We start from the raw sequence: 26296 nt of genomic DNA on the forward strand, positions 1-26296 counted from the left end.
CAGATGCGTCTTACAATTGACAGAGTCATAGTCTAACTGGCAACATTTTTTCTTTCTTAGTGGTACATAAGATAGAGGACTTAAAACTGACGGTGTCTTCCATTCAACGGCGTATTATCGTTCAGCCAGCACTTAAGCAGCTGTGGGCTTTATTTTTATTCTCTAAGTGACATTTTGGACAACCTCTTCGTTACATTCAAAAATGTCAGTTTTTTTATTCAAACAAACAAAGCACTACTCTAAGACGCCACACATTAAAGCCAGGCAGAACTAGCATTTTTTTAGACACGGTCTGAAGTGTATTGGTAGTTTCCAGCCTACTGGACTGATTTCAAAATGGATTAATTAATGATTTCAAAATCATAGGATTAATTCAATTTTAAAAACTGGGTGACTGTAAAAGGAATTGTTTATTTTTAAAAATTGATCTGTTCCATAAGAAAAGACAACAGGATCAGGGAAATCTTTCTTTAACAGCTAAATGGAAACCTCAAGTCTGCTTTTCAAAGTTTTTCAGAGCTATTTCAGTCTGCCTCTGGCCAGGGCTCCAGCCAGCTTCGGTCACTGGCTTACTGCTCGCGCGTGCTTTACTGAGCAAAGACTGCCTGGTAAAAATTTGCAAGGCAGTAGTTTTAAAATTTCTCTTGTGCGAGACTGGCTGTAAAACACTGAAAAAATGCACACAGTCTTTGCAACTGTTGGAAGTTTACCTTAAAAGTCCGTTTCAGGTTTTCTGGTAGAAAGCGCACACACTAAAATGTTACAATCCTTCAGTGTTACGCACAAGTATCGTAGGAAAGGCCTCTTTCCTTGCTCCTCTCTGTCCTCATTAGAAGACCATGTCACAAGGGGGGAAACCTCGTTTCTCACTTTTAAGCCAGCAGTTGTATTAGTGCTACACTAACATCTGGATTAGAAAGGGTACCTCTGAGAAACGGGTAAGCGGGAAAAGAGAGGAACGCTATAATGAAGAAGTATTTTTCAGCAGACAGAGAGTAAACTGAAAACTTACAAGGCTTTAACTTTCTATGTTTCTATGTTTGATGTTTTCCACGTCAAAAATACGTTCTCCAGGTTCACCAAATCCAAAAAAGCCAAATTTCCGAAAACATTTTGTCTCGACGCCGGGCTTCAACCGCTTCTGTCTCCACCCAGCTACGTCCTGGCACCACCATCTTTACCGGCAACAAAGAACTTATGTTTACTAAGCGTCCAGCAATCAAACATCATTCACTCTGCGACTTCAAGCGGGAAGTCATCCTCAAATCCAGCTTCACTGCACACCTACGGTAATTAAGAAAGACACTGTCCACTTAATTGTAACTTCTCACCGCAGCACATTTTTAGGGACCCTCGGAAGTTTTGGTTTATCTTTTTGTCATTCTGCATGACTTCCTAGTGACCAAGGCGACACTGTGGCTGAGGGTACACCCTTTGGAGGGACCATGAACACAGTATTCAGGAAGTGAGACCGGGCTTGGAGAAACCAGGCAAGCGAATACAGTCAGAATTCTTTCTGAACCTGATCATCCCACACGCGGTCAGAGTGGGACTTGCTTTCTCGATGGGCATTTACGACAGAAACTACGACACTATAGAAAAAGTGCCAGGGAACCATGCCAGCAAGAAAGAAGGCGGCAGCAAAGAGAAGAGACAAATGAGAGCATCAGGTAACACAGACTGGAGTCTCGGAAGTTCAGGGTTGAGCTCCTTACACTTAGATTTTCATTAACTGGCTGCAAAAGGTAAAACGTCTTAGAAATCCTCTAACTTGGGGAAATGCAGCAAGCACTAAGACAAAATTAGGTGCTGTCCTTTTTACAACAAACTTAAATTCAATATTCTGATATCATGACTTAGACAAATTAGGAAATTTCTTGCAATCATTTTCAAGTATGTATAGAAAAGAGGGAGTGAAATCTAGACTAATCTGTGGTAAAATGTCTATACTGCTGTAATTATCATAGAGACAGAAATAAAGATCATTCTACTTAGCTTCTTTGAAATAAATGCTAAAAGTAAGTACTTATAAAAATGAAAGAGCAATATCTGAATTAAAATTATTTTAAATCTCTGGTTAAAAAACAAGCATCCGCTGATATTTTCGCGGTAAATAATATCTGAGGAGGTCAATCACGAAACATTCCCTCACGTGCTGAGGATCAACGGGGGTAACGCAGGAGGAACCAGAGATGGTACTTGGGAACCAGCATATGCTCAGTGAGGTTATCCTTTTTCACAAGTCTGGAACCAAAGGGACTTTTTCTAAGTAGGCTCCACGCCCAGTGTGCGGCTTCAACTCCCGACCCCGAGATCAAGAGTCACATGCTCTACCGACTAAGCCAGCGAGACCCCCCAAAAGGATTCTACTACCAACGATAAATAGTATAACACCTGTACGACATTAAGAGTCAAATCAAATCATAATTTATCATGGTCCTCAAACCAGCTCCAAAACATCCGCTTTGCTTCCAACGCCTCTTATGAAGTATCGGTGGCAGACATTGCCTGTCACCTAAGTAGTGGCATTTGTCAGCTGAAGCCCCAAATCAGTGGCCCAGTAGGTTTTGCCTTACTAAAAGGAAGAAGAAACACAGAGTACTCAGAAAAAAAACAACACAAGTGTGAAGGATGATTCCTGCTCTGTTGTTTAACCAAGGTATGCAGAGAAAAAAGATCCGGATGAGAGCATAAAAATACTGACAGTGATTACTGCTGTAGAGAGAGATCGATGGGCCATTCCAATATTTCTTCTTGGCATGGTTTTATGCATTTGGATAAATCCTCTACTACTGTTCCCAGTAAACATTTTTTAAAGATAATTTAAACAAAAGAGGCAACATGTAACTGTAATGCAGGATTTTTGAATTCTACCCATATCCAACTATCAATTTAATAAGCAATCTGACAGACTTTTTACTTAAGAATGGTTTGAGAAACTTCTAAATTCCTTTCTTTGGAGTAGGCAGAGTTCCTGAATTCAAAAACAAAAGACCTATTTATGAACCAAGAGACGTCTTTAGAATTTTCCAAGTCGCTCCCTTTTGTCGGCCCCTCCCCCGCCACCATACATGAAAGCAGTAACAGGTTTTTACCCTTACGCACACTTCCTAGTTAAGCAAATAACCATATAACCCCAAACCTCCAAAATGCGGGAGGTAGGGGAGTAGGGGGTGGAGGGCAGGGAGGAGTAGGATTTCCAGAGGCTTACATCAATTCAGGATGGAGGGAAATGCAATTTTTCTTACAAGTGGCTCCTGATACACCTTGTAGCCGAACTGTTTTTACAGAGACCTGTGGCGATCAGCTGTGCCTTCTGCAGAGTAATTTAACTACTGAACAGCTGGGAGGAGAAACAGATTTAGTGGAAAAAAGCACCATGCCGACTAACAACGGTGTCCATATTAAACTCTGTATTTTGTCTGAGTCGGAGTTTGGGTCATGTAAAAGTGAAACTGACCCAAGAGAAGAGAACGGTTTCTCACAGATTGCCATTTAAATCTCAAAGGACCATGTTTCACAGCATGCTCAATACCTTTCAGCATGTAACTGCATTTTAATTTCCTAAAACCACAGGACATAAGTCTGATTTCAAATAGTGTCTGGACTGTGATACTCAATACTGATAAAACCGTACGGTGTTCTCTTGCAAGTTCCAAAGACTCGGCATACGGAAAAGGATCTTCCTTTTCTTTGAAGAAGAAAGCTTAGTCCTCTGACTTTTGTAAATGGATTCTGAACAATGAATATGTTAAGACCTAGAGCTTACGCCGTAAGAACTGGAATGTAACAGATTACAGGAGAAAAGCATGTCGTGCACACCCTCCACTCGCCATGGTGTAGTCCCGTCGAAATGAGACTTCAAATTTTCTTTGCCATGAAATGCTCCTCAGTGCTAACTTCAGAAAATGAGTTTGAAGTCTATTAACATGAATAAATCTTTACTTGAATGTTCAGTGCATGGAAATTATTCAGTTACCTTTTCAGCTTTCTACAACAGACAGAGCCTGTGGTTGGCTTAATCTCCAAATAGTATATAAGAGAAGCAACCTTTAAAATAGATCCAGGAAAGAAAAAGGGGACGGTGAAACTGCGTCTTACGTTTGGGAGTCAGAAACCAATTCGTGATCATTTTTATTTAGTTGGAAGGAACTTATCCACTTTTGTATGTGAACGTGAAATAAGGCAGTAAGACGGTTAGCTGTTCTCACCAGAAGGAAATGACTCTGAGCTGCCCTTGAGAAAAGCTAAAAAGGAAAAAACAATTTTTTTGAAGGGACAGCAGGTAAGTATTTGCTTTCCTCTGAACTACCACTGCCTTCGCTTTGAGCCTGACTCAAACGCTGACAAATTCAGTACGGCTGTCCGTAAGCAACGCATCTGTCTGTCTGATCAGTCAGGTGTAATTCTACTTAAAATGAAATAATGAAATGCTGACAATCGGAGGTGCAGAACTATAAAGCCCTGGGTGTTCTACGAACCCTAAATGTCTAGGAAGCCTGGGGTGACCTCGGGGTGTCTGGTGTAGGAGTCAGGTGGGTCCCTATGGCCACTTGTTCATCAGATTCTAAGGTATCACCATGTGTAAGAAGTGCCCACTCTTGACTGCATAACAGCTTTTCAAGGAGATGTCAAAATACAATGAAACATGAACCAATTTTCCTTTTTTGGAAATAAAAAACCTCATTTGTGGTGGGGGGGGGGCGGGGGGGTGGTAAAGAACACACATCCTAGAACAGAAGAAATTCCTGCATTTCTTTGCTTGTCCCTTTGTCTTCCTATTTGATCTTTCCATTTACTCCCTGCCCCTCCCCCGGCCTTTCCGTTTCCCTTTTCTGATTTTTCTCCAAGCTTAGACCACGGGTGACTAGACAGAAAAAATGTGATTGTTAACTGTGCACCGGGCGCCTCCTCTGGCAGACGTCAGTGAGGCACAGGGGGAACCCCCAGGAACTCCAGTCTGAGGAAAACACACATGGGGAGTCGATGCCCACCACGAGCACCACAACTCGCGCCTGATGGACGAAGCCACAGGGGAACGCAGGGAGGGTGAGAAAGGCTGCTGAAAACTGAGCGAGATCTAGACAAAAGGGAGGTGACTAGAACTGCGTCATTTTTCTGGAGACAGGAATCAGAGCAAATAAAGGCAAATGCAGATGAAAGCCCGTGGCACAGTCTACGGGACATCGCGTGCTCATTTGCCCAGCCATCGCCAACCCAGCAAGACGAGGGGGCTATCCTCAGTGTGCCTGTCTTACTCTAATCTTCATGACAGCTCGGCAAGGTAGGTTCTATTATTATCTTAATTCTGAAGGTCAGGAATCTGAGGCCAGGAAGATCATGAAATTGCCCAAGGGCACACGATTTACAGGCTGATGATGGAGCCAGGATCCACCTGCAGGGAGTCTGACCCCAGGCTGTATGTGCAAGTGTCTGTGCCTACCACCAGTGCACAGACTATCCAAATGGGGAGTACCAAGAGATAAGACATGGCTAGGGCTGGACTGCGTGTGCAGGAGGTGGAAGAAGGGATGCGAGAGGAGAAGCACCAAAGATGTAAGAAAAAGTCAAGAAAGTATTGTCAACAACAACAAAAGTATGGTCACAAAACCCATCCCAGCCTGTTGGCCTTCGGGAAACCATTCCCCGGCCTTGTTCAGTCAAACTGGTCAGTATTTCTATCTTCTTTACCTAAACTAAACAGTCTAGGGAAGAATTTTTATGCACTGTGACAGCTGTAGCAGAAACGGAAGGTGGTACCAACACTCAAAGTAGAAGGAGACGGGTTAGTAAGGAGCAGAAGCACATGAGGTTTCTGCACTTATTTCCAGAAGCGAGAGTGTTGTGTGTGTGTGCACATGTGGCATCTCCCGGTCTTACACAGACATGCGCGCGTGCACACACACCATATACATTCTACGATAGATGAAAAGCTACCTGGACCCTATTAAGAGCCAAAGCCACACACAAGGAACCTAAAAACAATGCCAAGGATTTCTGGCAGAGCTCTGCTCCAAACGTACCTGCTTCTGGGTCCCGGTTGAAACGGCAGTACTTTGAGTTCTCAAGTGAAGGCAGGCACTGTTCGATGGGCACCCAAACATACGTCTCAGGACACAACAAATCAGAAGGTCTATACTGACCCTAAAGAGAAGTGAAGGAACAAGAACACAGGCTTTACAAACACAGTAACTTCCTGGTTACAAGGCTCCAGAGTTCCAGGAAAGGTTTTAATCACAAATTTAAACAAAGTCAACCAGAAACAGCTTTACTGTAAATACTAGCTGTCTCTAGTAACTGCTTTCCTATCTCAAGAATGCACATTTGATTCAAAAGCTCTCTAAAAGCAATGCATCACTATTTGTGATGCCTGTATTGATGTGGAAGATTCGAGTTTCTACTTCCTTTTGGAAGAAATATTTAATATATGATTCTTGCTGAGCTGACTGCAAAGAATACCCAGTTTCAAAATCAAAGTGAAATGTCTTTTCATATATGAAAGCATAATTTATATATGGAGTGAACTCATTTTCAAAAATGAAATTTTAGAAGTTTTTAATTTGTAGATTTAGTTGATAACACTCATTCCATTCCAATGTACTAAAAACTACTGTTTTGTCAAGAAACTTTCATGAACAATCTAAACTGATATATGTAAATAAAGTTTAAAAAACATTACAGAAATTTTACAGAAATGTCTATAGTTCTCTAGCTTCTTCAAAAATGCCATTTTGCAAGAATGTTTTATATATTTATAACCCAATTATGTACCCCAAGTCTAAAACAAAGACTACACACGAGATGCTGAAGAAAAAAAAAATCATTTGCCCACAGGTACAAATTATGTGAAATTATTTAGTGAAAAACTTCAGGAGTACCAAAGTTAGTTAAAAATTCCAAATATCGGGGCGCCTGGGTGGCGCAGTCGGTTAAGCGTCCGACTTCAGCCAGGTCACGATCTCGCGGTCCGTGAGTTCGAGCCCCGCGTCAGGCTCTGGGCTGATGGCTCAGAGCCTGGAGCCTGTTTCCGATTCTGTGTCTCCCTCTCTCTCTGCCCCTCCCCCGTTCATGCTCTGTCTCTCTCTCTCCCAAAAATAAATAAACGTTGAAAAAAAAAATTCCAAATATCTCTTCTCTAAAACTGCAAACTTCAAAACTCATTATAGAGGTTAAAATCCAGTGCGGTGTCTCCCAATTCTGCTTGGTACAACCCATAGTAAGAAATACACTTCACGCCACAACCTAGTAAGCACAAACACAAATATAGAACTAGAAACAAACCTTTTACTATAGGACGCTTACCCGTGTTATGTAATCTTTTATTTCCTAACCTACTCCATTTTGGTTTTTTTAATGATGCTCCTGAGCCATAAAAAATGCTTTTATGAACGGCAAATGGGTCACAATTTCAGAGTTTGAAAAACACTATCGAATGCCAAACGCTCTACAAAGAATACCGCTGTTATGGGCTCCACACTGTCACATACCTTTATGTCAGACCGGCTCTCTGTAACTGGCCCGCTACGTGGTCACCGTATGAAGCCCCACTCAGATGTACAAGAAACACCACACCCCCCAGTATTCGAAGCAGTCAGAAGTCCGCAAGCTAACGGGGGAGACCGTACAGAGAGAGTGTGTGCAAACTAGTTTCTTCTTGAGAAGCCGGGAGAGAGTTCAAGAAGGATATGGAGTTTTATTGCGGATTTAACAGACTGACTGGAGTTAAGTCCAGGGCAGGATGAAAAGGAATGAGAACAGTCTAGATGAAGGGAACAGTAAAAACAGAGACGCAGAGTTGCAAGATCACCCTGAGGAACAGGAAATAGCGGGGCATTGCAGAAATGGAGACATAGGTTGGGACCAGATTCTGTGAAGCCTCAGAATTCAAGTTTTGAACTCTATTCTGGATGAAATGGGAATGCTTGCTGGACAGGAGGAAGACCAGAACTCAGGTCTATGACCCTGCTTTTTCCAGACTGTTCACTGCCCTGCTGATGCCTCACCGCCCTGGCACGGGCAAGGTCATCCATAGGGGCAGCTCACCAGGTGGTGCACATATTCGTCCAACATGAAAATTCACAACACAGGATTATTTGAGATGAATGAATAATTAGTAGGTGTAATAAAGCCCAATATTCAATGATACCTATCTTGTTAAAAGCAAGATTCATTCAGAAAGTGTTTTCTTGGTGGAAAGCAGCAGCATGATGTGACAATGTCCTTATCAACAAATCTGAAAAACTAGCAGTCTAAAAGCACTGGGTCTAAACCTTTTTTATTTTCCTTTTGGGTTATAGACCATTTTGAAAGCCTGATGAGGAGGAAAAAGCGGAGTTTAAAAAGCTAAGCATAGTTCTACAGAAAAAGAAAAAAGGAGTAAATTTTCTTCACCTTGCAGTATACAAAGATTTCTTAGTGCACAAAAAGCATTAACCATTAAAAACAACAACACTGGGGGCGCCTGGGTGGCGCAGTCGGTTAAGCGTCCGACTTCAGCCAGGTCACGATCTCGCGGTCCGTGAGTTCGAGCCCCGCGTCAGGCTCTGGGCTGATGGCTCGGAGCCTGGAGCCTGTTTCCGATGCTGTGTCTCCCTCTCTCTCTGCCCCTCCCCCCGTTCACGCTCTGTTTCTCTCTGTCCCAAAAATAAATAAAAAACGTTGGGAAAAAAAAAAAAAACAAACAACAACACTAATGAGCTGGACTTCATGACAATTATATACTGCATTAAAAAATTAAGAAAATAAATAGGGAGCAGGGCGCCTGGGTGGCTCAGTCAGTTGAGCGTCTGACTTTGGCTCACGTCATGATCTCACGGTCCGTGAGTTCATGCCCCGCGTCGGGCTCTGTGCTGACAGCTCGGGGCCTGGAGCCTGCATCGGATTCTGTGTCCCCCCCCCCCCCCCCCCGGTCTCTTCCCCTCCCTTGCTCACGCTCTCTCTCAAAAATAAACATTAGGGGCGCCTGGGTGGCTCAGTCGGTTAAGCGTCCAACTTCAGCTCAGGTCACGATCTCGCGGTCCGTGAGTTCGAGCCCCGCGTCAGGCTCTGGGCTGATGGCTCAGAGCCTGGAGCCTGCTTCCGATTCTGTGTCTCCCTCTCTCTCTGCCCCTCCCCCGTTCATGCTCTGTCTCTCTGTGTCTCAAAAATAAATAAACGTTAAAAATAAACATTAAAAAAAAAGAAGAAATAGGCAAGCGAAAGACTAAGAGAAAATATTAACAAAACATATATTAGAAAACATAGCTATATCTAAAACGTATCAAAAATTTAACAACTCAAGAATAAAAAAATCATTTTTAAAAAAGCACCAAATATACATGAATATAAATGAATGCTTAGTAAGTACCTGAAAATATATTCAATATCAGTTACCAGAAATGCCATTAAAACCATAATAACATACCACTGCATAACCACCAGAATGGCTAAAATTAAGCCATTAATTTTAAACTGAATAACAAGCTTTGGCAAGGATCTGGACTATGCAGAACTTGGATATTGTTGGTTTAAAACGGTAGAACCATTTGGGAAAATACATTCTTGGACATGTATCATCTGTGAATATGTCCAGGATAAATTCCTTGAATTGGAATTGATGGCTGTAAGGGTTTTTATGTTTTATTAGCCCAAAACTATTTTCCACTGAAGTTGTGCCATTTTACATTTCCATCAGCAACATATGTACACAGTGCTAACTTCCTCAAATCCTTACCAACACAGCCTATAATCAAAACTTTCAATCTCTGCCAATCTGAGAAATGGCATTTCATTGTGGTTTGAATTTGCATTACATAGCATTCCATACGTTGAAAGGATCTGCATTTCCTTTTCCATAAAGTTGGCCCCCTCTGTTGTTAGATTTCTGGTTTTGTTATTTGAAAAACTCTTTATATATTAAAGAAATTCACCCTTGGTTTGCAAAATATGTTGTACTTCCCTAGCTTATCTATCTTTTGACTCTGTATGGTATTTTCTTTCACCATGTGGAAATCTGATAAGTGGTTAAACATATCATTTGTTAAAACAGTGTCTAAGTTTTGCAATATAATTTTAAAAAGTCACTGTCACTCAAATATTATAAAAACATTTACATGTTCTTTTCAGTACTTTTATGGTTTCATAATTTTACATTCACATGTATGCTCCATCTGGAATTTATTTTGGTGTAAGGTATAAGAAAAGGATCTAACCTAATTTCTTTCAGATGTTTACCAAGTGGCCTCAACATCATTTTAGAACCGTTGTTTCCCCCGCTGATTTAAACGCCTTTTTGATAACTTACTAAATTTCCATATATATTTAGATCTCTTTCAGCACTTCCTATTTATTTAGACACTATCTGTCTATTCATGTACCAATGCCACACAGTTTTAACTATTAAAGCTTGATATTGTATTTTAATCTCTAGTAGATCTAACCATCCCCCTACGATTGCTCTTCACATGTGCAGAATTTCCCGGCTCTTCTTGGGTAATTTTTCTAAAATTCTGTACTTAGGGGGCAGGGCGCCTGACTGGCTCAGTCAGTAGAGTGTGTGACCCTTGATCTCAGGGTTTTGAGTTCAAGCCCCATGTCGGGTACCGTAGAGATTACTTAAAAGACAGAATCTTAAAAAATAAATAAAATAAAATAAAATTCTGTACTTAGTACAAAAATATTACCAATATGAACAAGGAAACAGTAATAAAAATGTTATGGTGTATCTTGTCTGTTGTGATGGAGGGACACAGAAGCAGAGAATCCCAAGAATGTCTAGTAACAAAATAGATGCAGATTCATCCACAGACACCTGAACCCAATGTCTGCCTTTAACGATGACAGTGACATTCAAAACCAGTCACTGACCACGAAATGGATCCTCACTGTGCGGCAGACGCTGGGCGGCTGGGAACAGAATGATGAACAAACAAGTGCCTCTAGGTAACTCACCATCTCCTGGTAGCGACAGACCAGGACAAAGACGAAGCGCATGCCAGGATATAGCAAGTATGATTGAGTACAGGGGGTCAGGGTTTCCAAAATGTCACGTTCTTTTCAGGCAATACTTGCTCACAACAGTGGGTCGGATATTTTCTTTTTAACTCTTTAAATACTTCATTTATCTCACTGAAGAGTCACAAATGAATACATTTTGACTTCTGCTCATCATCCGAAATCAAGTGTTTAGATTAGATTAAGACATCCTTTTTCTCCAAAGCATAGGCTTATCTCAGGGCTTTGCAGCAGCTATTCTCCTGAGCCACCAAAGAATACAAAGAGTTTTATGAAATAAACCACTTTGAAACATTATGCTTTCTAACATTTCTAACATTAGCTGGTTGAGAGTGAGGGGAGGGAAGTACTTAAAGCTCCACTGAAAGTCACCGTCACACAAATGAGAAACGCGAGGGCCTGGAATCTGCCCTGCCTTTGCAGCTAGTGTGAGAAAATGAGAAATGTCTGTGTTAAGAATGTAATTACTTAAGGATTTGGACATACTTTCCTGTAGTCGGAAGAAAAAATATTTAATCAGCCCCTAAGTATGTTCATTCATACTGGAACAACGAGGCGAAAGCAGATTAATCCTCTCCTAGGGTGCCGACTCTTTGCAAAGAAGAAGAAATCAGAGTTACCATAGATTTCTCAAGTACTCGAAATTCTGAAAACGTGATTGGTCTGACAGGGCTTATCTCACAATTTTTCTGAGCGTTCCTGCAATCTGATGTACAATTTCAGAAGAGGAGCTCCAGAATCACCACGTCCCATCTCACAACCGCCCCATCTCACGACCACCACCGTCTGACAAGGACAGGGCCCCAGGGGCCGGCAAAGGCACCAATTCCAGGAGGGGAGGCTCCGGATGACGCACTTCAAGAAGCCTGAGCAATGTAAAAGCTATCTTCTAAGAAGCCCAAATTTAGAGGAGGGAAGGCCTAGTCCTCATTATTAATTACACATTTCTGGGAGGGACAACCACTCCGGTCAAAGTCCTCAAAGGGAAGCAAGTTCAGCGACCTCTGACCTACAGCTTCACCAACAGAAATCACTTCTGCAGCTGGTTATAAACCATTTTAGGGCAGACAACAAAAAGGAACACGAAACAAACTAAGGGCCTCTACATTTTGAGTTATCACAGAAGAGTGAATGTTTTGCTTGGAGTGCTCAGCAATAATCAATGTTCCATGCCATGACTGTATTCAATGATTTCATTTCATTTAAAGAAAACCACTTAGACTACTGGTAAAACCCAAATTATGCTTATACAACCCCACCAAAAGAAGAGAAAAAAATTAGGATATGGTCATAATATTTCAGTCAACTTTACTAGGCTGTCATAGATTGAAATTCAAGGAAATTCCAAAGTTAAAGCTAAAACGGGGGTGGGAGTGGGGGCGGTAAATACATTTCCTGTTCTATTTCTATGAAAAATAACTGCTTCTTTTGGAATAAGAGGCATCCAATTTTGGGTTTTGGTCAATAGAATGAACAGGTATTCTTTTCACTTGCATGTTTTAGACCATAATTTGAAGAACATTATCATATTGATCTAATTTTTCTAGCCTGTAGATGACTCACAAAATAAACTGTATGGAGACTATCTTAGTGTAGCAAAATGTATTAATCAAAAGTCGACCTAAGAATTACATTCATTTTGCTAACCAGAGGTTAAAAACATCTTGCTATCATTTCTTACCAAATAAGAGCGACACAGGTATGTAAAGTGCATATAAAAAGGGTGTCTGGAATAGTCTGATTTCACAATCGTTAACAATTTCAGCAAGGATACTTTAAAACAGACGAACATCCTTTACTTCTAATGAAAACACAGTCAAGAACACTAAGACTTTCCCTTAAGGTGTAACTAGTTAAAAACCTATTTTTTTTTTAAAGAAATGTTTATTTATTTATTTATTTGAGAGAGAGAGAGAGAGAGAGAGAGAGAGAGCAAGCACATGTGTGCAAGAGCTGGGGAGAGGCAGAGAGAAAGAGAATCCGAAGCAGGCTCTGTGATGTCAGTGCAGAGCCCAATGTGGGACTCAAATTCACAAAATGCGAGGTCATGACCTGAGCTGAAATCAAGAGTCGGGCACTTAACTGACTGAGCCACCCAGGTGCCCCTAAAAACCTGGATCTTTATTTTTTTTAGTGTTTGCTTATTTTTGAGACCGAGAGAGAGGGAGACACAGAATCCAAAGCAGGCTCCAGGCTGTCAGCACAGAGACCGATGTGGGGCTCAAACTCATCAACCACAAGATCATGACCTGAGCCGAAGTCGGATGCTCAACCGAGCCACCCAGGCGCTCCCAAAACCTGCATCTTTAAAGGTAAAATCTACATTAGGTAGATGGAGGAAAAACAAAAACAAAAAAAACGGTTCTAGCAAGCCCTGGCAATCGACCGCTTTTTGAATTTTTTTTTTTTTTCAACATTTATTTATTTTTGGGACAGAGAGAGACAGAGCATGAACGGGCGAGGGGCAGAGAGAGAGGGAGACACAGAATCGGAAACAGGCTCCAGGCTCTGAGCCATCAGCCCAGAGCCCGACGCGGGGCTCGAACTCACGGAGCGCAAGATCGTGACCTGGCTGAAGTCGGACGCCTAACCGACTGCGCCACCCAGGCGCCCCAATCGACCGCTTTTTGTAAATTTTTGAGATGCAATGCACATACCATAAAATTCACCTTTTTAAGGTGTACAGTTCCTTGTGCTTCGTGTATTTTGCAAGGTTGTGCAATCAACACCACTACCTAATCCCATAACATTTTTATCATTCTTTAAAAAAAAAAAAAAGCTCTCTTCCCATCAGCAGTCCCTTCTCTCTCACTAAGGCCCTGGCAACCATTAACTCTACTGGCAATCCGTTTTAAAATGGGGAGTGTTTGTTTACGCTGCCACACTCCTGTTAGAGGCAGAGCAAAACCCAAAGCCACAGCACTGCCTACGAAGCCCTAAGTGATGTGACCCACGTTACCCTTCCGGCTTGTCTTCTACGCCTTTTCCCTTCCTTCGTCATTCCACTCTGGCTGCCCTGGCTTCCTGGTTGCTCCCAGCACACATCAAGCCTGATCCCACCCCAGGCTTCTGGCTGTTTTCTCTGCTGGTCTTACAGATATTCCCAAGACTGTCATCGACTTTAAGTTTTTGCTCCAGTGCCACCTTCTCAATGAAGGCCACCTCTCCCTCCTATATTCTTCCGTAGGACTTACCGCCTTTTAACACTCTTCCTCCTACTTACTTGTTAGATCCATAGGAAACTCCTTGCAGGGTCAGGAGTTTTAGTCTGATTTTTTCACTGATGTATCCCCAAACCTACTCATCAGCTGACTGCTGGCTGGATGAATGCAGGACACTCGGCCCGGAGGCCTTTTCTACTTCCTTCTCTGAACACAGACGTCACTTTAAATACGCCCTTCTTACACATAGGAATCGACCAGTGTCTGCTCAACTTGTATTTATGAGGCAGCTTCACTGCATTTTTACTGTACAGAAACAGTTCCCAACCTTTAGGAGTTCTGTGAATTACCACTGGATACTAAAAAGTACATGATCACGACAGGATCTAGAAGAGTCACTGAAATCTAAAAGGCGGTTGTCATACTTGAGAACGTCAGAAACTACTAGTTCGCGTCCATTTAGCTTTTTCCCCCTCAGAGCTGAAAATATTGCTTTCCTTCTTTTACTGGTATACACTGTCTTTTTAAAAAAATGCATAGCTTGTTAAGTTTCATTTTAGGAAAAAGGAGGGGGAGACATGACCTGAGAAAAGACCTCCTCGTCTGTGCAGAGTTCAGCAGTGTCACTCTGGTGACGACAAGAACATGAACAATGTCGGGGCACCTGGGTGGCTCAGTCGGTTGAGCGTCTGACTTCAGCTCAGGTCATGATCTCACAGCTCGTGAGTTCAAGCCCCGCGTCGGGCCCTGTGCTGACACCCTGGAGCCTGCTTCAGATTCTGTGTCTCCCTCTCTCTCTGCCCCTAACCCATTCGCATTCTGTCTCTGTCTCTCTCAAAAATAAAAATAAACATTAAAAAAAATTTTTTTTTAAAGAACATGAACAACAAGCTCCCCCAGCGTTTAAGCACAGTCTCTGTAATGACTCTGCACATCCCAGGAGCTAAATCTCCAAATAAATGACAAACGTAATGAAAACAGATGCTGTTTCTACTGTGCAGATGAAACAGGAAGGTCCTGTAATGGTAGCAATGAACTCAGACCTAGACTCCTGATCCCTTTTCTCCTTCTATACCTAAATGCTAAGATATTCACAATTGTTAAAAAGTATTTTCTCTCTTTTCATATTTACTTTTGAGAGAGACAGAGCATGAGTGGGGAAGGGGCAGGGAGCAAGGGAGACACAGAATCCAAAGCAGGCTCCAGGCTCTGAGCTGTCAGCACAGAGCCTGACATGGGATGGGGCTCGAATTCATGAACCATGAGATCGTGACCCGAGTCGAGGTCGGAGGCTTAACCGACTGAGCCACCCAGGCGCCCCAAAAGTATTTTCAAAATAACTTCCCAAAACCTTAAAATCACAACTGAGTCCAATATGAACAGGACTCTGCTTGTCATCAAGGATGGAAAGATGGAATGAGCCTCGCGAGGCACTCATGATCAGCTGGGGAAAAGGGAGGCATGGGATCCCGTGACCTGTGTAGCCAGGGGCAAACGCAGGGTGGTAGGTACAAGGTGCCATGGAAGGACAAAGAGCTGCAATGTGGCTGTGATACTTGGCACAGCAACAAGGACTATAAACAAGCTGCTGGTCAAACACAAGGCGGAGACAACCAGCTTTCTTGGGAGACTCCTCAGAAGAGGTCCCTTCTGTAGCATGTCCAAGTCTGAGTGGTACCATGTTTGAAAAAAAGTCAGGCACTTACCGAAAGCAAAAACAGACCCAAGACCCACATGGCTGTCTCCTTCCTGAGCTCCCAAATACATGTCCGTCAAAATTTCACCAGATAGGAAATGTGACGGGAAACCGTTTCGGTTCCACAGATTAGTATGTGGTCCTGTGTCTGTGGCTTGTGGATGCTTCAAAAATCAATGTCTCTTCAGCTTTACACTCAAAATGTTTGGTTAGTTATAAAGATCAATTCCATCTTTTCTCTGAACGAATGCCAGTTTCCATAAATTCAAATTTATTACCAGCGTGTATCTTTCTTAATATGGAATGACATATTCGAAGTAACTTTCAAGCTCATGCATGGATCCTAATGTAACTTAGTATTATCTAGAGAAATATTATGAAATTGACAGCTTCAAAATAACATTCGAGTTTATCTTATTACACCTTAGATTCCTACAGAAGGACTTCTTACAATTCAATGTACAACTGATCAAAAATAAAAGCTTATTACTAACCACCCCTTTTAAATAAATGTGGGGTATTAAAAGGTATACTCTTTGATTATAGCAAATCCAGAAATACATTATTTTCTTTTAAAGGGCTCCAACATCTTTTAGAAGCCTTTTCACTTCACCTTTATAAGACGACATATATGAACCTCTATGCATTCAGGACTACACGTTGCAAACCTGACATATAAGAATTCTCTTTGCATGTTACATTGTCTTTGTACGAATTTAAACAACATGCAAATGAGAAATTATTTCTTTAATTAAAGTTAAAGGAATCGAGACTGTTATTTTTCTCAGAAAAAAGATCAGAGAAAAGTAAAGAAATGCTTTCATATGATATTCACCCAAGTTAGCATTCTTGGCTTTTAATTGGAAACATCTGGGGATGGGCTTGGCAGATTGCAATAAAATTGAAGTTACCAATTCACACCCTGCCATTTTGAGGGTATTTTGTTTTTACAGTTTTCAAATTAAAACCAAACGGACTTTCCTTTGAACTCTGGTCCTGAAGCAAAGATCTTTATGAGATTTCACTCTCAAAAATACTTTATAAATATTTTGAAAAATACGAAGGATTTTGCAAGTATTTGAGGAGAGGATAAACCAGCAGAGTTTATTTTAAAAGTTCAAGTTAAATTAAAATGTAAGAACACTAAAAAGGCAGTATTACTTAAACACACACACACACACACACACACACACACACACACACACACACAGTAAACCCTAGTAGCACTGAACAAAGAAGAAATAAGTTACCAGACATTTAAGTCTTTTTATCAGGTAGAGGTGATATCAGTATCCTATGTTTCTACAATAAACCTATTTATTTTACTAAAACCAACTGCTTAAAGAGAAGCTCTAACACTACATAAACAAAAATAGCTCAAAATAATCCATTAGAGTGGGCTGTACCTACACAGAAAACGAGTAAGAACAAGGGCTTATTAAATCCAGTCTTTTCCCTGAAAGACAACACCAATGCAATCCCATCCACAAAGCACTACAGCAGACCCCTTGCTCCCTGATTTCATTACATAAACAGAGATTGACTTTATCAGTCCCCAAGAGAGTGCTTGAGAAGTAACTCTAGCTGCTCTGTTTTCAGAAACTGTGTTTGGATTGTGCCACGCTCAGTTGGCGAGCTGAGCGGAGACCAGTGAAGACAAAGGGCCTAAACATCTGAATCCATTTGTGTTCCCTGAGTTCTGAGAGCCAACAGATGTACTCCATGTGCTGCCGGGCTAAGCTTTGAAAATTTAAAAATACATATTTTTCCCACTGACAAACAGAAAGTGATGGTATTCTGTGTTTCTTTAATTAAAATCCAAGAGTTTGCAAAGGCTCCAGGACTTACTTTAAAGCTTCCTTAAGACCGGGCTATTTATTTTACTATTAGTGAATAATAGAGAATAAAGATTCTAATTCAGTTTTAATCACAATCTTTGCTTTTATTTTGGAAACCCTGGGTTAATCTTTTTTCTTCTAGAAAATACAAAGAAGGCTTGTGAAGAAAAGATTCAGGGAGTCAACTTACAGCCCAAATTTAATTTCAAACTGAAGGGTCATAAGTTGAAAAGGATGAAGAAAAAAAGAGAATGAAAGACGAAGACAGAGAAAATAACAGAAGAGAAAACGAAAAGGTGAAATCCAAAGCTGCTTTAATTTCTCTTAAAGATCAAACATTCATGTGAATATCGTGTATGTGTGTGTATATTAAATTTGGCCTTCACCATACTAGGAAGAACAATCAGGATAGACGTTTGCTCTGTCGGGTTTCAGGCTGTTGCGTGAGAAGCGGCACTGAGAGTCACTGGTTCTGTCCCTACCGTAGGCGGAGATGTCCTTACCTGGACCACAGCGAGAGGGACTGATTTCAAGTTCTCCTGCTCTGAATCCATCCTCCTACTGCCAACAGAGAGAACTGACTGTGTAAATGCCCCATTTAAAGCCCCTTACTGGAGCTCCAATATGTATAGCAAAGTAGGATAATCCTTTTTAAGGTAAAAAAAAAAAAAAAAAGTCACAGGCCTTTATAAGATAGTATTGTAATTTTAGTTAAAGCAGATGAGAAATAACATGAGATAAAAAGCCACTACAAATTCATGAATGCTTTTAAATGAGTATGGATTTTACCAATGACAACAGGTCCTAAATGTGTTTGCACAAGGACAGTACTACACTCACGGGTGTACCAAACTACACCCACAATGTGTATACGGATGCATAGACTTCTCGCTCCCTGGTTTAGCGACATCACGCACCCTGAGTGAATGGCCCAAGATGTGCTTTCAGCCTACTTCCTTATCTGGGCACACTCACCGCAGGGTACTCACATCTAGGCACCAGGAGGACTACTCACTTGGGTCTAAATGCCTCCAGTGGACCTAAGTGCTGTCTACTCTTTCTCTGCCAAGCTCTCCTCGGACTCTGCTTCACCTCACCACCAACTGCTCTCACCCCCGGACAGAATCATCCCCCATGCTCTCTTTCCTGCAAGTCAACGGATTATTATTAAATGCCTACCATCTGCCAGCCTCTACGGTAAGGTCTTGGGCATGCCATGGTGAATAACAACACTCACGAGTTTCAGTTCTCAGGGAACTCCTAGTCTACAAAGGGAGAGGACCTTAAGAAAATAATCACACAGAAACATATCATTACAAAGTGTGGCAAACACTGTGAAGAAAAAGCACTCAGAGTACAACAGGGAGACCTAATTTAGACTGGGAGTGTCAGGGCTGGTGTCTTTAGCGGGTATCTGGGTTTGTACAGAAGTTTTTTCTAGAACTTAATACGAAACTACTGGAGTGCTCTGTTTACGTGCTGTTTCTCTTACTTCTGCAACCTCCCACCTCCCTTCCCCAACCTCAACTTGGGAGTTTCCGGAGAGCTGGGAGTACATCATTTCTTTGCATTCCTTGTGCCCAGGCAGAATTCCTTATATGGACTGAGTTCTCAATAAATATATATTGAATATGTATTAAACTGAATGTGTCGAATTGTGTTTCTTAAAATAGGCAATCAGATCATTTTAAAACTAGAAGGGCTGTAGACCTCCCGAGTCAGTATCCAGTTTCATTTTAATATTTAAAAAGGGAAGGGGGACAGAGAAGTTAAGTGACTTAAGGCCAATGACTGGTAAAGGCAAGATCATAAGCTCAATCTTAATGTTCTTTTTTCTGTTAAAATTCCCAAGGTAAAGCCAGACAGAAGTATGAACACCTACGGTGTGTCAGCAAAGTCCTATGTTCCTGTTTATGAAGATTTGCCTAATCAGAATCATTTAGAATCTGGACCCATTAGAAACACACAACCAGCACTATTTTTTCAACATTCTTTAAGTTGATATGCCTTGAGTCAAACAAATGCTAACAGCAATTCACCACAAATACACAGCTTTAATAACGGCAGTAAGCTGTATCTGATTGATCGTGTCTCCAACTGAAGCTATTACTTTTTTCCAGTAAACATTTTTCAATGCCTGAAAACCTTAATCGTAAAAGTCTGTTTAATTACACCCCTGAGGGAAATAAGAAGTTAGCTATAACCTCATATTTATCCCCAGGGTGTGATCTTTGGTAATCATTCCTTTTTTTCTGCCTGATGGAAAATTCATCACAAATGACTTAAACGCCTCAAGTCTGAGGATAACCTTTCCCCTCCCCGCTGTAGCGGTAGGAGGGCTGGTAGAATTTACATCCTGTCCCCTTGGATGTCATCAGTATTCTGTGTGTCTGTGTAAGGAAGTACTTGGTAGAAGGTCAATGTGACAGCTGAAGTGCCCACACTTCAGCAAGCTCAGAACATGTCTGGTAGATTACTTCCTCCTTTTCTAAATGATCAGTTATAGAATTATGATGAACACAACGACTTTTAACTTAGTATTTGACGGGGTGAGCAAATCAAGTCCAGTCATAGAACTGTAGATAAGTTATTGTGAATAATTTCTTATGTCACAAACACCCAATAATCTCGGGTGCCAACTTGCGAACCCTCATGTCTGCATTTCTTCTAAGACATCCAGCCTAAAATATCACACTGGTCCAAACTCAACCATGTCACTAGAATAAAATTTAGAGTTATACAGCTCTCGAAGATCACAGCAATCATTAATGTCCTTATAAATGCTATAATTTTATCCATTTTTTTGCCCATTACAAAACCATCTATGCACCAAATACAAAAAAATCTTTATGACGTATTAAGAATTTTTCACATTTTCATGTACGGTCTGAAAGTGTTATTTAGAACTCAATTTTATTTTATTGTTATTTTTTAAATTTCTTTTGATGTTTATTCACTTTTGAGAGAGAGGAAGAGACAGAGCACGAGTGGGGGAGGGGCACAGAGAAGGGGAAACACAGAATCCGAAGCAAGTCCAGGCTCCGAGCTATCAGCACAGAGCCCGATGTGGAGTTCAAAACCACGAACTGTGAGATCATGACCTGAGCCGAAGTTGGACACTTAACCAACTGAGCCACCCAGGCACCCCTAGAATTCAATTTTAAAATATATGTATATAAAAGCAAAGTGTTCAATGGTTAAACCATTAAAAAAAAGTTCCCCTACTTTCACTTTATACAAGAAATACATTATCCTAAAAATTTTTTTTATTTTTTTTTTTTATATTTTTATTTTATTTTTGAGAGAGAGAGAGAAACAGAGTGTGAGGGAGGAGCAGAGAGAGAGGGCAACACAGAATCCGAAGCAGGCTCCAGGCTCTGAGCTGTCAGCACAGAGCCTGACGTGGGGCTCGAACTCACAAACTGGGAGATCATGACCTGAGCTGAAGTCAGATGCTCAACCGACTGAGCCACCCAGATGCCCCCATCCTAAAATTTTTAAGGAGCCAATCATCACCTCTCTACCAGGTAACAGTTTGGTGTAATCGAAACAGTATAATCATCTTGTCAGTTTACCATGTCAGAACTCTCTGGGAATAGAATAAAAATTAAAGCTGAAAATCTACAATTTCCAGATGTGGGAAAGTATTATTTTGACAAGTTACTATTCGACAGAGCCTGGGATTATGATATTGGTATGGTTTTGAGCCTGAAAGTGTGAAGCACTGAGGATTGTTCAGAAGCTGTCAATCCACAGGCAGAGGCTGTAGGCTTCTGGGGACGCAGCCTCTGGGTAATACAACGTGGACCACAGCACAAACTCCAGCAATGATTCTTCTGTATCGGTATGAGCTCACAGGTATAGAGATACTTAAGGTGTTTCAATCCACTACAGTTATCTTTTCTGATGTTCAAACTGGCCATAGTTTGTTTGGCCAGTGAGAGTCAATTTCAGTTGGCCCCTGAGAGCTTCGGATATAATTCTAGTTGCTAATGATAATGTCTATGCCCGCTAATTTCATTTCATCCTCATAGAGACTGTTTATTCTAAAGTTTTCACTATCCTCAGACATCACTGTGTATTTCTGGGCTATAGATTCGACAATCTATCACTAAATGAATTAAGCTTTCATCCAATTATTTAACTGTAGTTTTGGGGAACAGTATAGTCTCTAAGCTTCCTTCCCATAATAACAGCACGAGGCACTTACAAGATGAATGCAAAGAATCACATAAGACAGAATTAAATGTCATCTTTCCAAAGCACTTTTAGTAAAATATCTACCCTTAACTGAAAGGCATATTAAAAAAATGTCTAAAAACTAAATCAAATGCATTAGGAAAAAGGAAATTAATTATATTTTCAGATCAAATTTGGGTAAAAGAACTAAATAAAGAAATGTTTTTTCTTTGTATAACTTGAAGTCACCAGTTCTTAGTAAAAATTATGTCTGCATGTATAATTAAATAAATAATGTTGGTATTAGTAAAAATCATGACAATAAGCTAATCTTTACTGAATGGTGACTATGGGCTGGGCACTACACCAGGCACTACACATATTGCCTCATTAATCCTTACAATCATCCTATAAGGAGTAGTGATGATTATTCTCATTTTACAGATAGAGACACTGAGGCTTAGAAAGTCTGTACATACAATAAGGCATGTAACCAAGATTTGAACTCAGCTCTTTGTCTTTGGAAACTTGACCTTAACTGCTTTCTCCTAATGAAATGGTAATTAATGTTTAAATTCTATTTAAAAATATATTTGTAGTCCAACTTTCAACAGTATTTCATTAACAAAACGCATGCTTAAATTGAAGATGTTTACAAACAACTGGAATTATGGAATTATGTTTTAAAAATCCTACTGTTCAGGAGCACCTGAGTGGCTCAGATGGTTAAGCATCTGACCTCGGCTCAGGTCATGATCTCACGGTTTGTGAGTTCAAGCCCCGCATGGGGCTCTCTGCTGTTAACACAGACCCGCTTCAGAGCCTCTCTCCCCTCCCCACCCTGCCACTCCCCCACTCACGTGCACGTACACTCTCTCTCTCAAAAATAAACATTTTTTTTTTAATTAAAAAAACTGGGGCGCCTGGGTGGCTCAGTCGGTTAAGCGTCCGACTTCAGCTCAGGTCATGATCTTGTGGTTCATGAGTTCAAGCCCCGCATTGGGCTCTGTGCTGACAGCTCAGAGCTGGGAGCCTGTTTCAGATTCTGTGTCTCCCTCTCTCTGTCTGACCCTCCCCCGTTCATGCTCTGTCTCTCTCTGTGTCAAAAATAAATAAACATTAAAAAAATTTTTTTTTAATTAAAAAAACTAAATCCCGGCGTGCCTGGGTGGCTCAGTCAGCTGAGCATCTGACTTCAGCTCAGGGCATGATCTCACGGTTCATGAGTTCGAGCCCCGCGTCGGGCTCTGTGCTGACAGCTCGGAGCCTGGAGGCTGCTTCGGATTCTGTGTCTCCCTCTCTCTCTGCCCCTAGCCCACTCACATTCTGTCTCTGTCTGTCTCAAAAATAAGTAAACATTAAAAAAATTAAAAAAGAAAAAACTAAACTAAATCCTACTGATCATAAGAAATTGTGAAAAAGATTCTACCCCTGGGTAAAAGGTTGGGGGAACAGGATATCCATAGTCTCTATGACCCCACAGATTACTCACGAACTGCAAAGGGGAAAAAGCAGCTCTACAGACAGATGGACTTGTGATATCCTGAGACTGACACAGCATCACCTCAGTAGTATTCACACTAAAAAGTTTTACCTGAATAAAATTATGAAGAAATAATGACAAATCCAAATTATGAGACATTTACGAGACACTGAACTCTTCAAAAATGTCAATGTTGTAAAAGCAACAACAACAAAAAAAGCAAAGTTACAGTTCTAGAGTAAATGATACTTAAAAAAAACAAAAAACAAAAACAGGGACGCCTGGGGGGCTCAGTCAGTTAGCGTCTGACTCTTGGTTTTGGCTCAGGTCATGATCTCATGGTTTGGGAGTTCAAGCCAGGCATCGGGCTCTGTGGCTTTTAATTTTCTCCCTCTCTCTCCGCCCCTCCCCTGTTCACTCATGTGCTCTCTCTCTCAAAATACACTTAAAAAAAAAAAACAAAAAACCCATAAAATGAAATGAAATCTATAGTCTTTAATAAGATCCCTGATTGAGAGAAAGAAAGAGTATTATTGGGACAACCGGGAAATGTGAATATTAATTTCACATTTGATTGTATTGTTTCAAGAATATTAAATTTCTTGAGCATGATCACGGTACATGGTTTAGTACAAGAGTATCCTTGTCCTTAGGAAACCTGTGCTGAAACACTTAGGATAAATGTCATGATCTCTGAAACTAACTTTAACATAGCTTAACAGAAAAATACACACACATGGAAAATTATATATGTATACAAAGAGATGAAGTGGTAGGATGTTGATCACTGGTGGCTCCAGGTGACGGTGTCCAGGTGTTTACCGTACTGTTCTTTCAACTTTTCTGTAGGTGTGAAGTTTTCAAAATTTGGAGGGAAAATCAGATTCGATAAATACATACTTTTCTCTACCATGCATCTGTGCACACTCCACAGCATTCTGTCCCTTTCTTGTAGAACCAACCACATTTGATCTCGCAGGATCGTTGTGCAAGTGTTTACTCTGTCAAAAAGCTATGTGCAGACAGGGCCTAGATCTACCTCATCAGGACCAGCAGAGTGACTTACTCACTGAAGATCTTCAAAGTGCCTCATTCAAAGCAGGTCTAGTAAACGTGGGCTGAATTAAACACTTGTTTCTTCTGAGATACTACCATATGGGTGATGATAAATAGTTTTCTACAGTATTAAAAAGGACCCACAACAGAAGTATTTCATGACTGATAAACTATACTATATAATCCCTAAACTTAGAATCGTTTGAAAACTATTAAATAGCTGAAAAGTTAAATTAAAAAAAGTACACAAAGGTGATCAATCACCACTGTTTAGTCTGTAAACCACTCCGGAATAACTCATGGTTATTATGTCATATAGTGTTCTTTTAAAATTATATAGGTAAATTATGTAGGTATTTTAAAATTTGTATCCCAAACTGGGAATATGTGTTCTAGAGGCACCAGGGTAAATTGATCATTGAACTTCACACAGCAAACTGTCCTGACAAGTGGGTTTTGTGATGACAGGAGAACAGCTATCAGGTGCTAGACGATGAGGATGACCATGATGTTCACTTCAATGTGTACAGGCTGGATCATCAGGACCATAAAATAAAAGCAGGGCAGTGGCATACTGTAAAGTAGGGGTCAGCAAATCATGGCCATGGGCCCAAACTGGCCTGCTGCTCATTTACATATGGCCCACAACCTAAGAATGATTCTTACATTTTTAATGGTTGAAAATAAATCAAAAGAAAAATACTACTTTATGACAGATGAAAATTATATGACATCCGACTTTCAATGTCCATAAATTAAGTTTTACTAGAGCACAGCCATGCCCATTTGTTTATGTATTTTTTATGGCTGCTTTTGCTACAAAGGCAGACCATATGGCCTGTAAACCTAAAATATTTACTATCTGGCCCTTTATAGAATAAATGCCAGAGACAGAAATTTCAATATCCAGTAGACATCGAGGACCCATGGGTATGTTTATCCTGTGATATTCATGGAGTGCTATGCTTTTGTGTGCTTTTCTATATGTGTCGTATGCCTCAATAAAAAGGCTTCTTAAAAAAATCCTATTATAGCGAATTTAAGGGTGTATAACATTCCCATGTTTCCAAAATTAAACATATAAGACAGTGACTTTCTAAAGGTGCTGTCAGAACCAAGGTTTGATCTCCAGACTATGGATGGGCAGATATGGAAACTACAGAGATCAACCTGAACAAGTCATTTAAAGACAGTTCCAGAAACTAAAAGCAACCTAGGCAAGGAGGCAGTAACAGCAGGACCCAACTCAAGGAGCAGACACACGGACATAGGTTGGGGTTTAACAGTAAGACTCTAGGACCTAGCAGGACTAGAAGAGTGAGGAGAATTAATACGGTTTTAACACTTAAACGGCCACTATGAAAGTGCACAAGCCCAAAGCCATATCCAACTACTCTCTAATCTTACTCATTCGCCAAGATTGAAGGCTTGTGAACTCTATGGCAATACCCACTGGTTAGACCTACTTAATCACAATTTGCTTGAGTATCTTCAATTATAAATAGTACAGAATAATTTACAGTAAACGCCACCACACCCAAAGTGAGCAGGAGTAGTGGCAGATTAACTGAAAATGCCCTTACAGTGTGTATGGAGGAAAATGCACATAAACACGCATACCTTCAACACTTTACTGCACACATCAGCCATTCTTTGATTTAGGATCAAGCCCTTTCTTCGGGGAGGCATCACTGTGACTTTCAGTCACTGGTTCTTTAAAATACAGTGAGAACTTACAGGTTAGGAAGTGAGAATCTTTCCAGATTTTTATGGATTTTTTTTTTTTTTTTTTTACTGGAAACACTTTTAGTTATCTTATCCGCAACTAATTTGGCAGAATTTTTTTTTTTTTATGATTCATCTTTGAATCTATCTAAAGTGCTCAAATTAA

At 40.7% G+C, this 26296-nt stretch overlaps 1 protein-coding gene across 8 annotated transcripts in view; it reads right to left on the minus strand.

The window, feature by feature from the left end:
- Positions 1 to 26296, minus strand: part of ATE1 (arginyltransferase 1) — a 160701-nt gene that overhangs the window by 35461 nt on the left and 98944 nt on the right. For 7 of the 8 annotated variants that reach the window (XR_015241889.1, XM_086681044.1, XM_025918035.2 and 4 more), the window contains one exon: positions 6024 to 6144. The exons of the other annotated variant lie outside the window; for it this stretch is intronic. Coding sequence is in view for 6 of the 7 variants with exons in the window: in XM_086681044.1 (XP_086537170.1) it covers positions 6024 to 6144 (121 nt within the window). In the remaining variant the exon portion in view is untranslated. The remainder of the gene's footprint in view (positions 1 to 6023; positions 6145 to 26296) is intronic. 8 annotated transcript variants of the gene reach the window in all.

Source organism: Puma concolor, chromosome D2 (assembly GCF_028749965.1).
Source record: "Puma concolor isolate L17-30 chromosome D2, mPumCon1.1.hap2, whole genome shotgun sequence".
Taxonomy (NCBI): Eukaryota; Metazoa; Chordata; class Mammalia; order Carnivora; family Felidae; genus Puma; species Puma concolor.